Raw genomic sequence first — 14,553 nt, 5'->3', positions numbered from 1 at the left:
GTTGTGGCCCTGTAAGCTTGTGTGAAGGCTCATATATTCTGATCACACTTCCTAGAACGCTTTGTTGTTCTGCTCTAATTCTTTTGCTGTTTACAGATTCTGTTTCATTTCTTTCTCTCCTTCAGCAGTGAAGCAAGAAAGCTTTGAAATGCTGATTCTGCACTGACAGAGGAAGACAAAGATGTTAGAGGAGACATGCTTCTAGTTTTGATACCAGAAATGAGCCCAACACAGAGGCAAAAATCCATTGGCAGTCAAGTCAGACAATGGGCAAGTCCCTATAGTCAAGTTTAGATGACCATGTGTATGAACCAGCAAATATGAAAGATCTCTCGCTTATCTCAGTCTTTCTCCATGTTCTGTTGGGTCAGAGGTTAAAAGGTCAGTTCTATCTTTTCCCAGTTGATGCAATCTAAACAGCTGACAAAAAATAAGAGATGCCCCAGAAACCCTCAAAGATGTAATCAAACACAGGAATGGCACTTTGGTTGGCTGCCTAGGAAATGTTCCTTCTGGCACCGATAAATATGCCAGTCCACACACGCTGCCGTTCAGAGGTGCATCTCATATTCGTGAAAGCACAAGAAGCATCTGAGTAGCTGGAAGGAAGTGGCTGCAGGTGGAGAGGAAGCCCTGAGACACGTAAAAGTGGGCTCTGTATAACCAATATTCTCTCCCGTCGATCAGCTGTACATCACTGCAATGGCACAGCTAGAATTTCTTGTTTCCTGGCTGCTAAGCTGCTACTTACTGTTCTCACTCCAAACTAGAAATAAAAATGGACATGTTTATACAGAGGAAACATGTTGATTATTTAATGGTAACATTAATATCAATTATCTATTTTAATTTTCGAAATTTATTTTAACATTGTTGTGGTATTTGTATTGTATTATTTTATGGGTTGTTGTAAACCAATTGTATACTTCCTTAACTTAAACATGAACCAGAACACTTGTGAGGACTGGGACGACCCCCATTTTCCTCCCTGCTGCAGAAGATAAACAAGCTGATATATTTGGGAGAATTCCCCCTGATCCAATCAGTTTTCATTGGTATGTGCCCAGCTGCCATACTTTTGCACAGTTAGGCCCAAGATAAGGATTCAAAAATAAAACTGCCAATGTAATGCCTTTATATAACTTGATGGAGCAACCTGGTCAGAAATACTGTGTAGATCACTGCAGAGGTGGAAAAGCAGCAGAGAAGGGCAACCACTGACTTCTGCCCTGACTTCCAACCTGTTTCTAGGTTTAATTCAAAGCACTGATATTAATGTGTAAAGTGCAAAGTGCTTGGGCCAAGCAACCGGAAGAATTGCTTCCTTCCGTGTATACTTGCTTTCAGTAATCTTACACCGTTTAAAGGTGGCTCAAGGAGAAGGACCTCAGTGGATGACCTTAAGGTCTGGGGAGGTACATACAGAAGGAGATGTTCCTTCAGATAGTCAGGCCATAAAACGTTTGTGACAATTTATTATCACAAACCATGGAATTTACTAACTGCTCATGACAGCTGCCAGCTAGAATGGCTTTGAATAGGGATCAGAGCAAGATCATCATGACAGCTGTATGATACCTCCCGTATCAGAAGCAGAATGCAGGCAGACCTCTAATCTTTTTATATTTTTATAATATATCCCCTCCTTCCTATTAGCTGTCCTGGGAATTATTAAAAGCTCCTGTGTACTTGAGGGGACTGCAGATAAGCCTTCAAGATTGTGCAACTAGGTAGGTGGCGAAGCAGAAGGTGGCACAGCCCCCATCCCTTGCTAGCTGCCATAATTATGTTATTGGGTTCTGACTTGCATATTCAGAATGCTGCATAATACAATTATTTTTCTCTGTAGTGCAATGAATATCTGCTTGCAGCAGAGAAAGCAGACACAGAGTAATTCTTCATTCAGAAAGTTAATAAATGCACTCACTCAAGGGACACATTCCACTTTCTCTGCTGTGAAGACAGATCAGTTGTGAGGAGATCCCAAAGCTCATTTCATCCCATTCAAGCTCAGGAAACCTACCGCCAAGCAAGCACATTGCTGAACTTTCTCCTGATTTTGCAAATGCAGGAGTTAACAACTAGACACTTCTGCCTTCCTATTACCAAGAGACTTCAACGAAGAAACAGGGATAATTCTGGTGATGGAAAACTTTGTGTCTTCAGATAGTATCTTCACCTAGGAGTGTCTGGCAGGTCAGCACAAACTAGGAATTATTTCATATCATTGTATCATTTCTTCCTCCTACAAGTTGAACCTTGAACATTTCTGGAACTCTGTGCACAAGAGGCTTCCAAAGCAAGGTAAATATTTTGCTGGTATAAAAGGTTAAAAAAGGAAGGCTACTGTAATGACTTGTGCACTCATCAGAGAAAGAGAGTAATTGTCACCTTTAACACCTTTCTGTGTTGCCACTTTTTCTTCTGTCCAAGCATCTGTAAGTGCAGCCCTTTTACTATAAATGCCCTCTTTGTGTTTGATAGCTATAGCATCTGGAGGAATCTCATTCCCTGAGCCAAGCACATGTGCTGGGAATGTTGGTGGGACCGCATCGTTTGATCCTGTGGAGAAGGAAAGCAGCGTACAGAGTTATGGAAGAGACACAAATGGGGAGACTTAACACACAACAGTGAAAATCAATTAGGCAGCAACACAAGTTTCTGACTCGCCTAACAAGAGGCAGCTTTAAGATGAAGACCGGTGCTTACTGGCCCGTGCCCTGGTCATCTCCTACCTGCACCACTGCAGGCTTCTGCTGTCTGGTCTTTCACACTCGCACATTCTGGATCCACTCCCATGCCTATGCCAGCAAAGGCCAAACCCAAAGGAGCCAGGGCCTTTCCCCTTACTTTCCCTTTCCCCCCCCCCCCCCCCGCACTCTCACCAGAGATCTGAACTGAACATCTGCAGAGCACTTTTGAACGGTCACATGGAATTAGGCTAGGGTTGCTCACTTGTGCATTAAGCAAAACACGGCCCCAGCCATTTTCTGGTCTCTGCAAAGGACTGGAGGCTGAAGGGCACTGGTCTAAGTAGAAAGGAATAGCAAAAGATAGGGATAAATCCTAACAGTTGCTTATCTACACAACAAGGCACTCGGTAACAGCTTGAGACAACAGTAAATTCCCTCAACAAATCTCAAAAATAACAGCCAGGTGTGGTAAAATCCTTAGACACTAGACTAGCAATGGAAAGACCTGGCTTCGGTTCGGTATCCTTCCATGAAGCTCACTGAGTTACCTTGGGCCACTTCTATTCTCGAAGCTTAATCTGCTCTGCAGAGTTGTGAAGATGTGTTTCCTGTTAATGAGTTACATATCCCAGGCATATCAATATGCTGATGACACACAGCTCTCTCTCTCCTTTTCCTCTTCAACAGGTGAGTCTGCAGATGTGCTGAACTGGTGCTTGGCTGTGACACTGGACTGGCTGAGGGCTACCAAACAGAAGCTCAGTCCAGACAAGACTGAGATGCTGTTGGCGGGTGGTTCTTCTGACCAGATGGGAGGGAATTCAACCTGTTCTGAATGGGGCTGCACTTTGTCACCTGAGGTGGCTTCAGTGGCTTGGAGCAGCTTTCCACAAACTTTGGCTGGTGGCTCAGCTATGCCCTTCTCTGGGCAAAAATCGCCTGCTATCAGCGATCTATGTTCTGGTAGATTACTGCAACGCACTCTGTGTGGGGCAGTCCTTGAAGACTGTTCAGAATACCTTACAGAGAAGTAAATCTGGTAAGCCAATGGTCTAAGTCAGTATAAACAGGGAACACAAAGAGAACTACACGAGACTAGGCCAGTCTAACATACCTGAGTGGGAGCTCTCCATGGTGGTCTCTGACCTGACACGCGAGAGTCTGAGCACTTCCTTTGGACAAGGGAGGTAGTACACTTCTGGACTCTGAGGGGACTTGTATGGCAGCAACAAGAGTGTGCCTGCAGAAACAGAAAACAGGAAGCGCAAGACAAAGCAGCGATTCGAACACTGGATGTGATACAATGGTAAGGACACGGGAACACACTATTGTTGGGCAGCTAACACAGAAGGCGTACGAGATCTCCTCTGTGTCCTCACAACAGCCAAAGAGCCAGTCGAAGAGACGGTGCTGATCGTTTACACTCTGCCAGATGGAATCACCTGTGGCAGGAGCCTGCTGTCGGCTGCCTTGTGGGCACAGATTGCCTATCCATATTATTGCCAGGGCTGGTTTAAAGAACCAGGTCTTCCCCAGCCCACAAAACAGAACACCCCTTATCTATGAATTCACCTCCTCCTTGTTTGCCACGCAGCAGTCCAGGCATGGAGCTCCTTTCTTTTCAGCCCAGTGGGAGGCAGTTTGCTTCCAACTGAAGAAGACCAGCCCAGGAGGCCGAGCTAGGAGCCCCTCCCTAAGGCCAGGAACTACAATTCAAGCAGCACTCCTTACACAGCCTGGTTCAGATCTGTCACAGCTACAGGGCAGGAACGGGGCCACTGTCCAACAGACACATAAGAGAACTCAAAGGCAGGGAAAAGTCTCCATTCTCCTATTCGAGCCATTCATAAGTATAGACCCATGGTCTAAAACCTCAGTGAGGACACTTGGAAGAATGTCCAATTATGGTACTGTGTTAGAAAAACATTAAAGGAACCAGGCTCATTCTGTGAAGTCAACACAGTTGGTGCTCCTGCTGATGGAATGGATGTTTTATTTGTTGAATTTGTTAATAATGTTGGATTTTTATGTTTTGTGTGATGGTTTTTAGTTGCTGTAAACCATTCAGAGAGCCATGTGGCTATTTATTCAAAAGCTTGAATAAATAAATAAATAAAAATAAATGAGTGCGATCCATCCCAACACATATTTGAAGATCACAGATCATCGTGTAATTTCTTGACCAGGATCAGTTTTGTAGTTTCTCCACAAAAGATTGAATTGGCTTTGGGCTCAGCAAGTTGAATACAATGGACACGTTTATAGTTTTGTCTGAACAGCAAGACCGGGACACTTTCCAGGTTACAAAGATTTTGCTTCCAGCAAGCTCTAAGGCCCATTTAAATACAAGGAGTGACTGCATCTATATCTCTATTCAGAGAGATCTCTATCTATTCTACCCCTCCCGTTATAAAACAATTCTTTGAATTCTAAGTGTATCCAAGTGTGTATTAAAACAGAAAATGGAGGAAACAGACACACAAAGCAAACACAAGGGGCCAGTAAAAGATCTGGCAACTTCCCAAAGGGGGCGGGGTTGGAACACGCATCACACACGGGTAGCAGTTCAGACAAATCCCAAGTATAACACCCCTTTCAGCTCATAAGCTGGTAGGAGGCCCAGCGGAACCCAGTTCTCAGGCATCTGGTTCCTCATGGTGGGGCTTGGCTATACAGCATTCCCCTCTGACTCAGAATCAGAGCCACGGGCTAAAGTTTCTCTCAGAATAAAGTCTCACAGAAGCGCATTGTTGCTGCAGTTTTGGTGTCAATAACCCAGCGCCAGCAGCAACAAAGAAGTACAGCCACAAAACTGGCTCAATGAAAAATCAAGCGATTTAGGGCTAGGATTTCTTGCGCAGACTGATGTCTGAACGCTCAAAAGAGAATCTGAGTGGCTAAGATGACAATATTGCACTGCTCAATTCCCCAACACACACAGAGCGTGGATTTCAACTCAAGAAAGATGTGCAACTACTTTCACTTCTGCAGAAGTCGACGCCGCTCTTGGATCCGAGATCTGGGTTCACAGCACGGCTGTGCCCTTTGCTTCCCCTCAAGAACAAATGAGGCAGATTCTGGTGAGATGCATGTTCCTGGAAGGCTTTGCACAAACCAATAAGTGATTAGTAGATTAGAAGTGGTTACTAAGAATATCCATGCCTTCACTGGCCCCCAAACTACACCGAATAGCTTCCTGACAATATAAAAGCAAGGAATGAACAAGCTCTGTTCTTCCTTTACTCAAAAAGGAATCTTATATACCTGGATAGGTAACTATCAGCATTTACAGTTTTATTCAACCATTAATTAACCATTAATTTGGCAAGCTGCCATCACAAACATCCCACCCGACCTGTCAGTGCGTGTCTTCAGATCAAAGAACAAATTAGATTTCTCACCATCCTCTCTGGTCAAAATGGAGACCTGCTTCACAGCAGGCATTGTGGTGCTCAGGAGGCCACTGCTCCTCTGACGCAGGCTCAGAGCATCACCATTGTCAGCGCTGACAAATATCTCTGCAGAATAGGTCGTCTTTTCAGGGCTTTCCATTGTTATTTGAGTTATGGCATCCGATGACATCCTTTCTGTTTGAGAAGCAGCTGTCGTCTTTGAGTTATCTTCTAGACACTGTCCACCTGAAGCCAGAACTTCAGCGCTTCCTAGATTTGTTGCTGAAAGATTCTGCCTGCTTCCCCGTAGCTCCTGACTTTGGTATAGGGTTTGTTTTGTTTCAGATGGAGCATGGGATTCCCTAAAGTGAGAATCTGTTGATGATGGTGCTCTTGGGAAATAGGAAGAATCTTGGGTCTTTGGGGGAACTTCTGCAGATTCTAACTTAGAGGCAGTGCCTAATGAAGGAGTTGGAGCAGTAATAGTTGCTGGTGGGGAACTGGTTCTAAAGCCAACAACTTGTCTCATTTCAGCTGTAGCATCCATTGGACTTGAAAGATCCAAATCAATAAGCTTTGGAGACAGAGTAATGTGGACACCAGACAGGGCTTTCCTGGTTGTAGATGGAGAGCCTGGCATGGTTGTTAAAATGTGGTCAGAGGAAGAAGATAAGAGACTGCTACTTCCAGTGTCCATCTCTCGAACCCTGCACAGATATGAATCAGAAGTAAACGTATTCTCTTGGGTCAACACACTCTCTTCACCTTTTGGGAAAAGTGGCTCAGGGATTGAATCAGAGCTTTCCATGCCATCTTGGAAACAAGCAAGATCTGTAATTTGTACAGCACGGTTCACAGTAATGAGCTGATCAGTCATTATTGTTTTGGGATTAGATTTGTTATTATACACTTCCTCTAAAGGCTTGTCGTAACTTCTCAGCCTGGTAAAAACTTGCGAAGAAGTCTGGGTTTCCTCAAGTTTTTCTGTAATAAGATGAACATTTTGCTCAATACAGGCTTGGGCTTTTTCCCCTGATGCAAGGCCCTTTTCTTGATGAGATTCATTCTTGCTGACAACTATGGTCACCTGCTGATGGCATTCTCCATCTGGAGAAAATTCAACACTCTTATCTGGTAAACAAATGGCTGCTGGACTTGTCAAAGCAAGGGGCTTTTCACTTTGCTGCTGCTGCTGACTAGGCTTCGGTTTCTCACTGCTAGCAGAGTGGATTTCCAAGGCTACCAGATCATGAGGAGCAGCTTCCAAAATGTCTGCACAGGGCACACGAGAAGGAGAAGATGACCTTTTACGGGAAGCGAATGTGATGGAAGTAATTTGCTTGGCAGCTTCCATAGGAGAGTTGCCCACCGTCCGCTTTGCCTGGGCTGACACACTCCCTTCCTCCGCTATGACTGGCTCAGAGGCGTCTGTCAGGCCCATCAGATGTGCGCCTGTGGAATCACACAGGGGCACACACGAACCGTCCCTGGAACCCAAGAGGTTGTCAGATTCTGTTTGAGGCGTGCTGCAGGTATGACGCTGGACACTGTTCAAGGGCTTAATCTCTGAATTACTTGGAAGAGTACTGTCAGCTCCAGACTCTGGTCTAGTCTGAATTGCATTCACCTCTGGAAATTCAACCACTTGGCAACCCTGGGCCTGAATGGCCTTTTGCAGCTCATTGCTACTTGGAATACTTGAAAGTCCTGTATCAATCTTCGGAACTGGACTATGGCTAGGAATTCTTTCATAGCCACTTGCCCTCAGCTGTTCCTGTTAAGAGAAACAGAAGAATCACAAAACATGTACTTTCATATTACGACTCTCCTACGGTAGAGTTCAAGCTCTGCACAAGGACATCACTAGTGTCAACTTTTTGACAGACATGACAGGTTACCGGAATACAGGGGAGCTGAAATTATTGAACCATAAGACTGCCAGACGAGTCAGACCAAGGGTGCCTTTGTCCAGTGGGATGGTTTCCCAGTGTAATCCACCTCTAGTACATCTTAAGCATAGAATCGTAAGAGAAAAAAGATAAGCAAGCAGAGAAATCCCTTGTGGGAATCAGACCAATTTGGTTTGCAAACTCCTTTCCTCAAAAGGCACATCATAAAGAAAACAGCAGATAGAGACAGGCAAGGTGGAACCAGATACCTTGATTTAGTGATACACTTACTAGGAATGGCACCGACAAACCCAAATCAGATAATTTATGTAAATGTTAAGATCATATGAATGCAATTGCCTTTTCACATTGCTTCCTACCACTTACGAGAAGACCCTATTTAAATTGAATCATTTCTACCAGTTTTAAAAATGCATGGTTTAAATGTTTCTTGTAATGTTCAAAAGTAGCAGCAGAACATCAACCAATTTTCAAGCAGTTAGCACACATAAGTCCAAAAACAAACAAACAAAAACTAAAGAGACTGCAGAAAAACCCTAAAATCAGTCATAAAGCACCTTATAGAATAAAACCATTTCAGAACTCATCTAAACATTCCTTACACAGTTCTGGCGGAAAGGCATTCATGAAAGGTCTAATTCATCTCATGTGCAAGGTAGGCTGAAGTTCTAGCCAATAAGCAGAATAAAAACCATTTAATACTTTTGATGCATGTCTCTTTTAAGTTCTCTATCTTCCACTAAGAAAATTAAATCCATGTCCTTCATTCTATTACCAACAACTAATCTGACTATATCCTTTCCCTCCCTGAAGCCGCCCCGAGGCTTCGGCAAGGGGCGGCATAGAAATGTTATAATAGTAATAATAGTAATAGTAATAGTAATAGTAATAATAATTATTATTATCCCTTTCTCATTAGATGCCATACATTGACAGTCTTTACCTCAGTTCTTATCTTTGCATGAGGGAAGCTGACAGCTCCTATTTTTCAGGATGTAAGAACATATTTAGAGTCTCTTTCTGAGGTATTTTGTCTACAAAATGGAAGCATGGAGGCACACACATGAACACCCTTGTCAGAAGTGGTCATTTCCTCTGATTTTTCAGAGAAACTCCCACAAGCAAGAGCTGGAAGGATGACTGAAAAGACAGTATGCCAATATCAGGGTAACCCAAGTTCCTACTAAGCTCTGTAGCAGCACTCTCCTATGGCCATTTTTTTTATACAACCTGCTGTGAACGCCAGTGTGTGAATGCACAGCTGTGAAAAAATCCAGAACAAAGAACAGAGATAACAAGTTCCATTGCAGAAGCACCTATAGATAGCTCCACAAAAGAAAGCAATTTCTAATCTACATCTGAAATAAGTTTCAGACAGCTCTGATATTATCCAATTAAATTTACTCACTGAAATGCCCATTAAATAATGCATGAGCAGATATCACACTAGAAGGTTTTAAAGCCACAGGGCTTTCTTGCTAATGGAAAATAAAAAATAGAACAAGCGAAGTTCACAGCTAAACTGAAGCAGGTGTACTTGTGCACATTATGTCTGAGAACTGTCAATTTTATATATAATCTTAATGTAGTTAAGCCTTATATGAAACAAAGAGTGATAATACAGAAACTGCTGATATTCATTTAGAGTTAGCAATGCTGTAACCTTGAAAAGCTATCTTCTAGTTCACCTGATCAAGTAAATGCAACTTATCTGATACACGGAAAAAGCAGCCGGTTTCACAAAGAAAGGCTAGAATAGCATACATATTCACAGAGCAAAGTCCACATAACAAACAGATAGTGAACAAGAAAAGTTTCATTTAGATTCATACAGAAAATTCAGCAGCAGCAACCTCAGCTTTCTGCAGCGGAACCTGCTAGCTAGCAATTAGAAGAAAACAGAGTATTAAGGAGCATTTCTCAAAGCTTCCAACATGCTGAAAATGGACATTTCAGTCATCTCACCCCCATGCAAGCACCTGAAGCACAGCCTTGTTATTTTATGCTGGAAACAGACAGAACAGGTAGAAAAATCAACAGGCATTTATACCTGTGTTATTCAAGAGTGCCAAGCAGAGATGCTGTCTGCACTGAGGGGCAGCTCACCACACAAGGTCTACCCATCAAACTCAAGGAGGGCCACTTTTCCTATTTAACTTGGTGTGTACACTTGTAACTTAAAAAAAAATCAGACAAAATGTTAATTTTGCCCTCTTGAAAATATCCAGGCATGCCTGAGATGCACAACGAAAGACCAAGCCATCCCATAAGACTGTCACACATTAATGATAGCATGAGGAACCTTGAAAACACTTGTGGAGGTGTGGCTTGGTCTGGGCAGCCTTGTGAGGTGTTCCTGTTTCCCTAAAAGGGTGCCAAGCCCTGGGACTGAGTTCTCAGCTGACCTGGCTGGTGGAGACACCTAGTATTCCATACCAGCACAACTTTCCAAAGAGAACGGATAAGCTGTGGTTCATCTGGAAGAAACAGCAGCTGTTTATGGCAAGCTGGAGGTTCTCTCAAGACCAGGAATGCTTTGGCCAGTAGGGGGCCACCAGGATCACTGTAGCTTCTTATCTACTGGAGAACCATGGCCAGACGTTAGGAAGGAACATACAACCGTCCCTGAGGTCACCTCGTGATTAGCACATCCAGGGCTCCTGGTCAGTGGGACTAGAATCTGGAGAAGAACCTGTATGAGGAAGCCACCTGTGGAAGGAAACGCATGGTTGGCCCGGAAGGAAAAGTCTGTGCTGAGAGATCTGAAGTATCTCTGTAAATTCACGAAAGCTGACTGGATCCAAATTTCTGGATCCACTTGCCTGGGTCCAGTTGTGTGCAGCTCAGGTAATCTGCCATGGAGTTCAGGGATGCCTGAATGTGTGGAGCTGAGATGGAGCAGATTCTGCTGCACCTGAAGGAGCACTGAGGAGGACACCTGGAGGGTGAAAGAACTGTGCCCCCTGATGGTTCAGCGTGGTCTTGTTCATCCTAAGACACAAGACCACTGGATCAGATATACAAGGCAGTCAAGGGCTAGTGGATTGCTCTGGATGCCAGGCAACTGATGCTGTGGGATTGTGCGCTGCCTGGCCAAAGGCTTCCAAGGGACTCCCCCAGCCTTTGGTCTCTGTCAAGAAGACGATATTTTCCAGTTCTTAGAAAGGGAAGTCTTCTGAAAATTTTATTGCCTTTGCCAGCAGAGGAGGAATGTCCTGCTGGAGCAGATGAACTAACAGATGCTTCTGACTTGCTTCTAGAACAAGAGAGGCCACTGAAGGGGGTAAGAGTGAAGCATGGACAACAAAAATACCGCAGCATCAGAAACCATGAGGTCTAGTGCTAAGTGGCCAGATTCATTTGGGGCTCTGCTTTTGAAGCGAGGAGGTGCAGTGTGGGAAAAGCAGGGGGAAGAAAGCCGTTTCAGCGCCATCGCAAGTACTAGTTCAGGGCTTGCGGCTCTGAGACAGCGGCCCTGCAGTGACAGGACTGACAAATTATCCCAGAGCTGGTTAACAGGACCTCACAGAGTTTTATGGCAAGTACAGGAAAATCTTCCCAGCTATCGCCTCAGTCTGGTTTCTTCGTGGGTTGGCATCCTTTCTAGCTGCCACTGCTGTCCTCCAGCTGGTGAGGGGTCTGTGGAGTTAGAAGCTGCTTGGTAAATATTCCATGGAGCCTTGCTCACTGGAGAAGTCTGAGGCTCACACCTCAGAGTCAGAGGACAACGGTGCCTTATGAGGATTAAGGGGACAGGATGTGGAATCCGAGGTGAAGCCTCCCACTTGTGAAGGTCCAAGAACAGGTTCCAGCTCCACAGATTTGCTGCCACTAGACGTCTCAGAGCTCTTGGCTTAAGCCATGCCTTTAGAGGCAGTGCTTCCATATCTTTTGGAGTAAAAGTTGTCCGCAACTTGAGAATGCTCTCCAGGAAGACAAATTGATAGTTCTGTGGCACTATGATCATCAACCCTAGGCATGGGAACTTCTGGTTCAACCGGAGATTGCTTTTCTTCTGGCTGATAAGGAGGCATGGCTCAAAAGCAGATTATCTGCTTCAGGTCTAGAAGTGCCTTCTTCAGGAAGCAGCTCTCAGATGTGCAGGTGAGAATGTCTATGGTCCGGAGACATGAACATCCTGATGGTCACTACTGGTACTGGGAGCTCTGACATGCAGCAGAGGCAGTGCGTGTCACAGGGAGTGAGGTGCAGCAGGTGACCAGCGCCCGCGTGCTGCTGCTCACCACCCAGCTCCTTCTGAGTAGGCCTGACCAAATTAGAATCCAACATGGAATCAGGAGTGTGGCTGCTCTCAGACGGCTAAGGGGAATTAAGGCTGCAGACAAGACTAATGCACAGGTCATCTGTGCTCTGGTTTTCACAGGTTTTCAGGCTGCCTTTTGCCTTGTCAGTGCCATAGAGAAGCACAGAGGAAAGAAGAGGAAAAGGGAGAAAGTAAAGACATGCTAAGGCTTTTTCATCAATAAAAGAAAGAAAGCAAACAGGTAAGCCCTGTTCTGGGTGAAAAGCAGAGACCAATTGTCTCGGAAGAGCATGGGATCATGGATAGTAAGAACAATGTGTGATATAAGTCCTACTTTTTCTAGACAGCAGAGTTAAAACATTGTTAGATACCTTCAGCGGTAAACTGCAGTGAAGCAGTTTGCAAACTCTGAGAACTGCAGCACAGAATATTCTAATTACATATTCTAATGTACTATTATATGTATTGATTATATATCGTTATACAATTCCATGTAAATCTATATTTTAAACAAATACAATTTAAAATATATATAGTGGCAAGGCTCATATAAGTAAAGGTGGCCTCCAGGATTATTTTGATAATTGGTTTTTAAACAAATTCTCCACAACATTTGCTACACATTCCAAGCCATGTCAACATTTCATTAAAATGCCATTATCATGCACACCACCGAAAAAAATGTTTTGTTCAAGATACATCTTTTTGTCATAAACCCCACCCTTCCCTTCTTGCCCTCGGCTCCAAAACATCCCTTTGCACGACTCTTTTCCTCCTTTCTAGCCAGTGGTTTTAAAATGGTTGCCCAAAAGCAACTGTCTTGCTCTTTCATTTACCTCTTCTGTGTTTCCTTAATCTGGCTACCAGTTTCCCAAGCGCCTTCATACCTTAAGAACCCTAATTTTCCTGGCTGTCAGAAGTTGTCCTCTCTTGATTTCTTCGATGAGCTTCCGGTCTTCCTCATTTAGGTCAAGCAGTGAGTTGATGGGCTGTGCAGCCTCCTTCTGTTTCACCCAGGCTAGGACACAGATCACACAAAGCCAAGAGTACAAGCCTCTGTTAGTTGCCCTTTCATTCTGATGGACTGACAGGTGGTGGAGATCCCACTCAAGGAGCCAGTAGGCATGATAATGAAATACTTCTGGTGATCTAGGGATTACCTTAGTATGTTTGTTTTGGAAAATTACTAAAATTTTGCAGAATGGTTTACATTTTTGAATTATTCAAATATGGAATGATCGAAGCATAATTTAAATTTCCAGGGTATTATAAAACACACTGCAAATGCTCTTGGCAGCAAATCTATCAGTATTTCAAATTATTCTGGAAAATCATTCCACTCCTTCCTTGTCCCTCAAAAAACCTAGAAAATCTGAAGGCACTTCCAAAACACCTGATTAGAGAGCTAAAACTAACTAGACTATCATTTTAACTAAGCAGATGAAAAGCTCCAACCACTGGAAATCTTGCACAAACTTCTAATTCACAAGTCCTAAAGACTGGAGTGAGGGTGTGTCTGTGCGTGTCCTATTCAATAAAAGATTCAGCAGTTACTTGATTTTATGTACCCAGACTGGCTCTTTTTCCCAAGTTACACTGAACGCACACAATACAGCCACTTAATTGTGGGTCCAATTACTGGTGCACACCAGTGCAAAAGAACTTGCAATACGGACTGAAGAGTGCACTGGAACTATCTTTACCTGCCTTTCCGACACTGATCCGGGAGCATTTTTGTTCATTGTACTGAAATGCATCCCTGGGAGGATGAGGACTCCCCACCCCTCTTCAACGAATGCTACGATCATTAGAAACCTAACAAGAACTGTAGGATTACGTCATGTGGGATACAGGGAGAACAAAACACTTCCCAGGGGTCCTCTGACAGTCTCTCAATCTGTCTGTGTGAACTTTAATTCTGCCTCTTCTTTCTCTTTAGTTCCCTCAAATGTACCTGGTAGTGGCAGCAGCAAGAGGCAGCAAAGAGGGAGGACCCCACTGGAAGCTTCTGCAGAAGGACCCCCTTCCTGACCCCTAAAATCACAGCACAGCAGCATACCGGAGGAACACAGCTTTCCGCGACTTCTGAACTGATGCTGTGAAATCAGACATCCTGGTTCCAAGGTGCCAGGGATAGTGTCATGACACCATTTTTCTACATGCAAGGCTGGGAACTGCAGCCTCCCAGACTGCAGCATAGCCTTCTCCTTCCTTTAAGTGTGAAGATGAAGTCTGCGCTTACATTCAGCCTCAGCAATGAGGTACCATGGGCCAGCAAAGGTATAGCGGCTTAC

At 44.2% G+C, this 14,553-nt stretch overlaps 1 protein-coding gene across 1 annotated transcript in view; it reads right to left on the bottom strand.

The window, feature by feature from the left end:
• Positions 1 to 14,553, bottom strand: part of ALMS1 (ALMS1 centrosome and basal body associated protein) — an 80,819-nt gene that overhangs the window by 26,013 nt on the left and 40,253 nt on the right. Inside the window, exons 8-12 of the mRNA XM_044428987.1 lie at positions 13,147 to 13,277; positions 6,095 to 7,859; positions 5,671 to 5,796; positions 3,808 to 3,933; positions 2,392 to 2,562 (exon numbers count right to left, since the gene is read on the bottom strand). Coding sequence (XP_044284922.1) covers positions 2,392 to 2,562; positions 3,808 to 3,933; positions 5,671 to 5,796; positions 6,095 to 7,859; positions 13,147 to 13,277 — 2,319 coding nt within the window. The remainder of the gene's footprint in view (positions 1 to 2,391; positions 2,563 to 3,807; positions 3,934 to 5,670; positions 5,797 to 6,094; positions 7,860 to 13,146; positions 13,278 to 14,553) is intronic.

This window comes from Varanus komodoensis, unplaced genomic scaffold, assembly GCF_004798865.1.
Source record: "Varanus komodoensis strain SLA01 unplaced genomic scaffold, ASM479886v1 scaffold2, whole genome shotgun sequence".
Lineage (NCBI taxonomy): Eukaryota > Metazoa > Chordata > Lepidosauria > Squamata > Varanidae > Varanus > Varanus komodoensis.
This window is presented reverse-complemented; position numbering and strand designations above follow the sequence as displayed.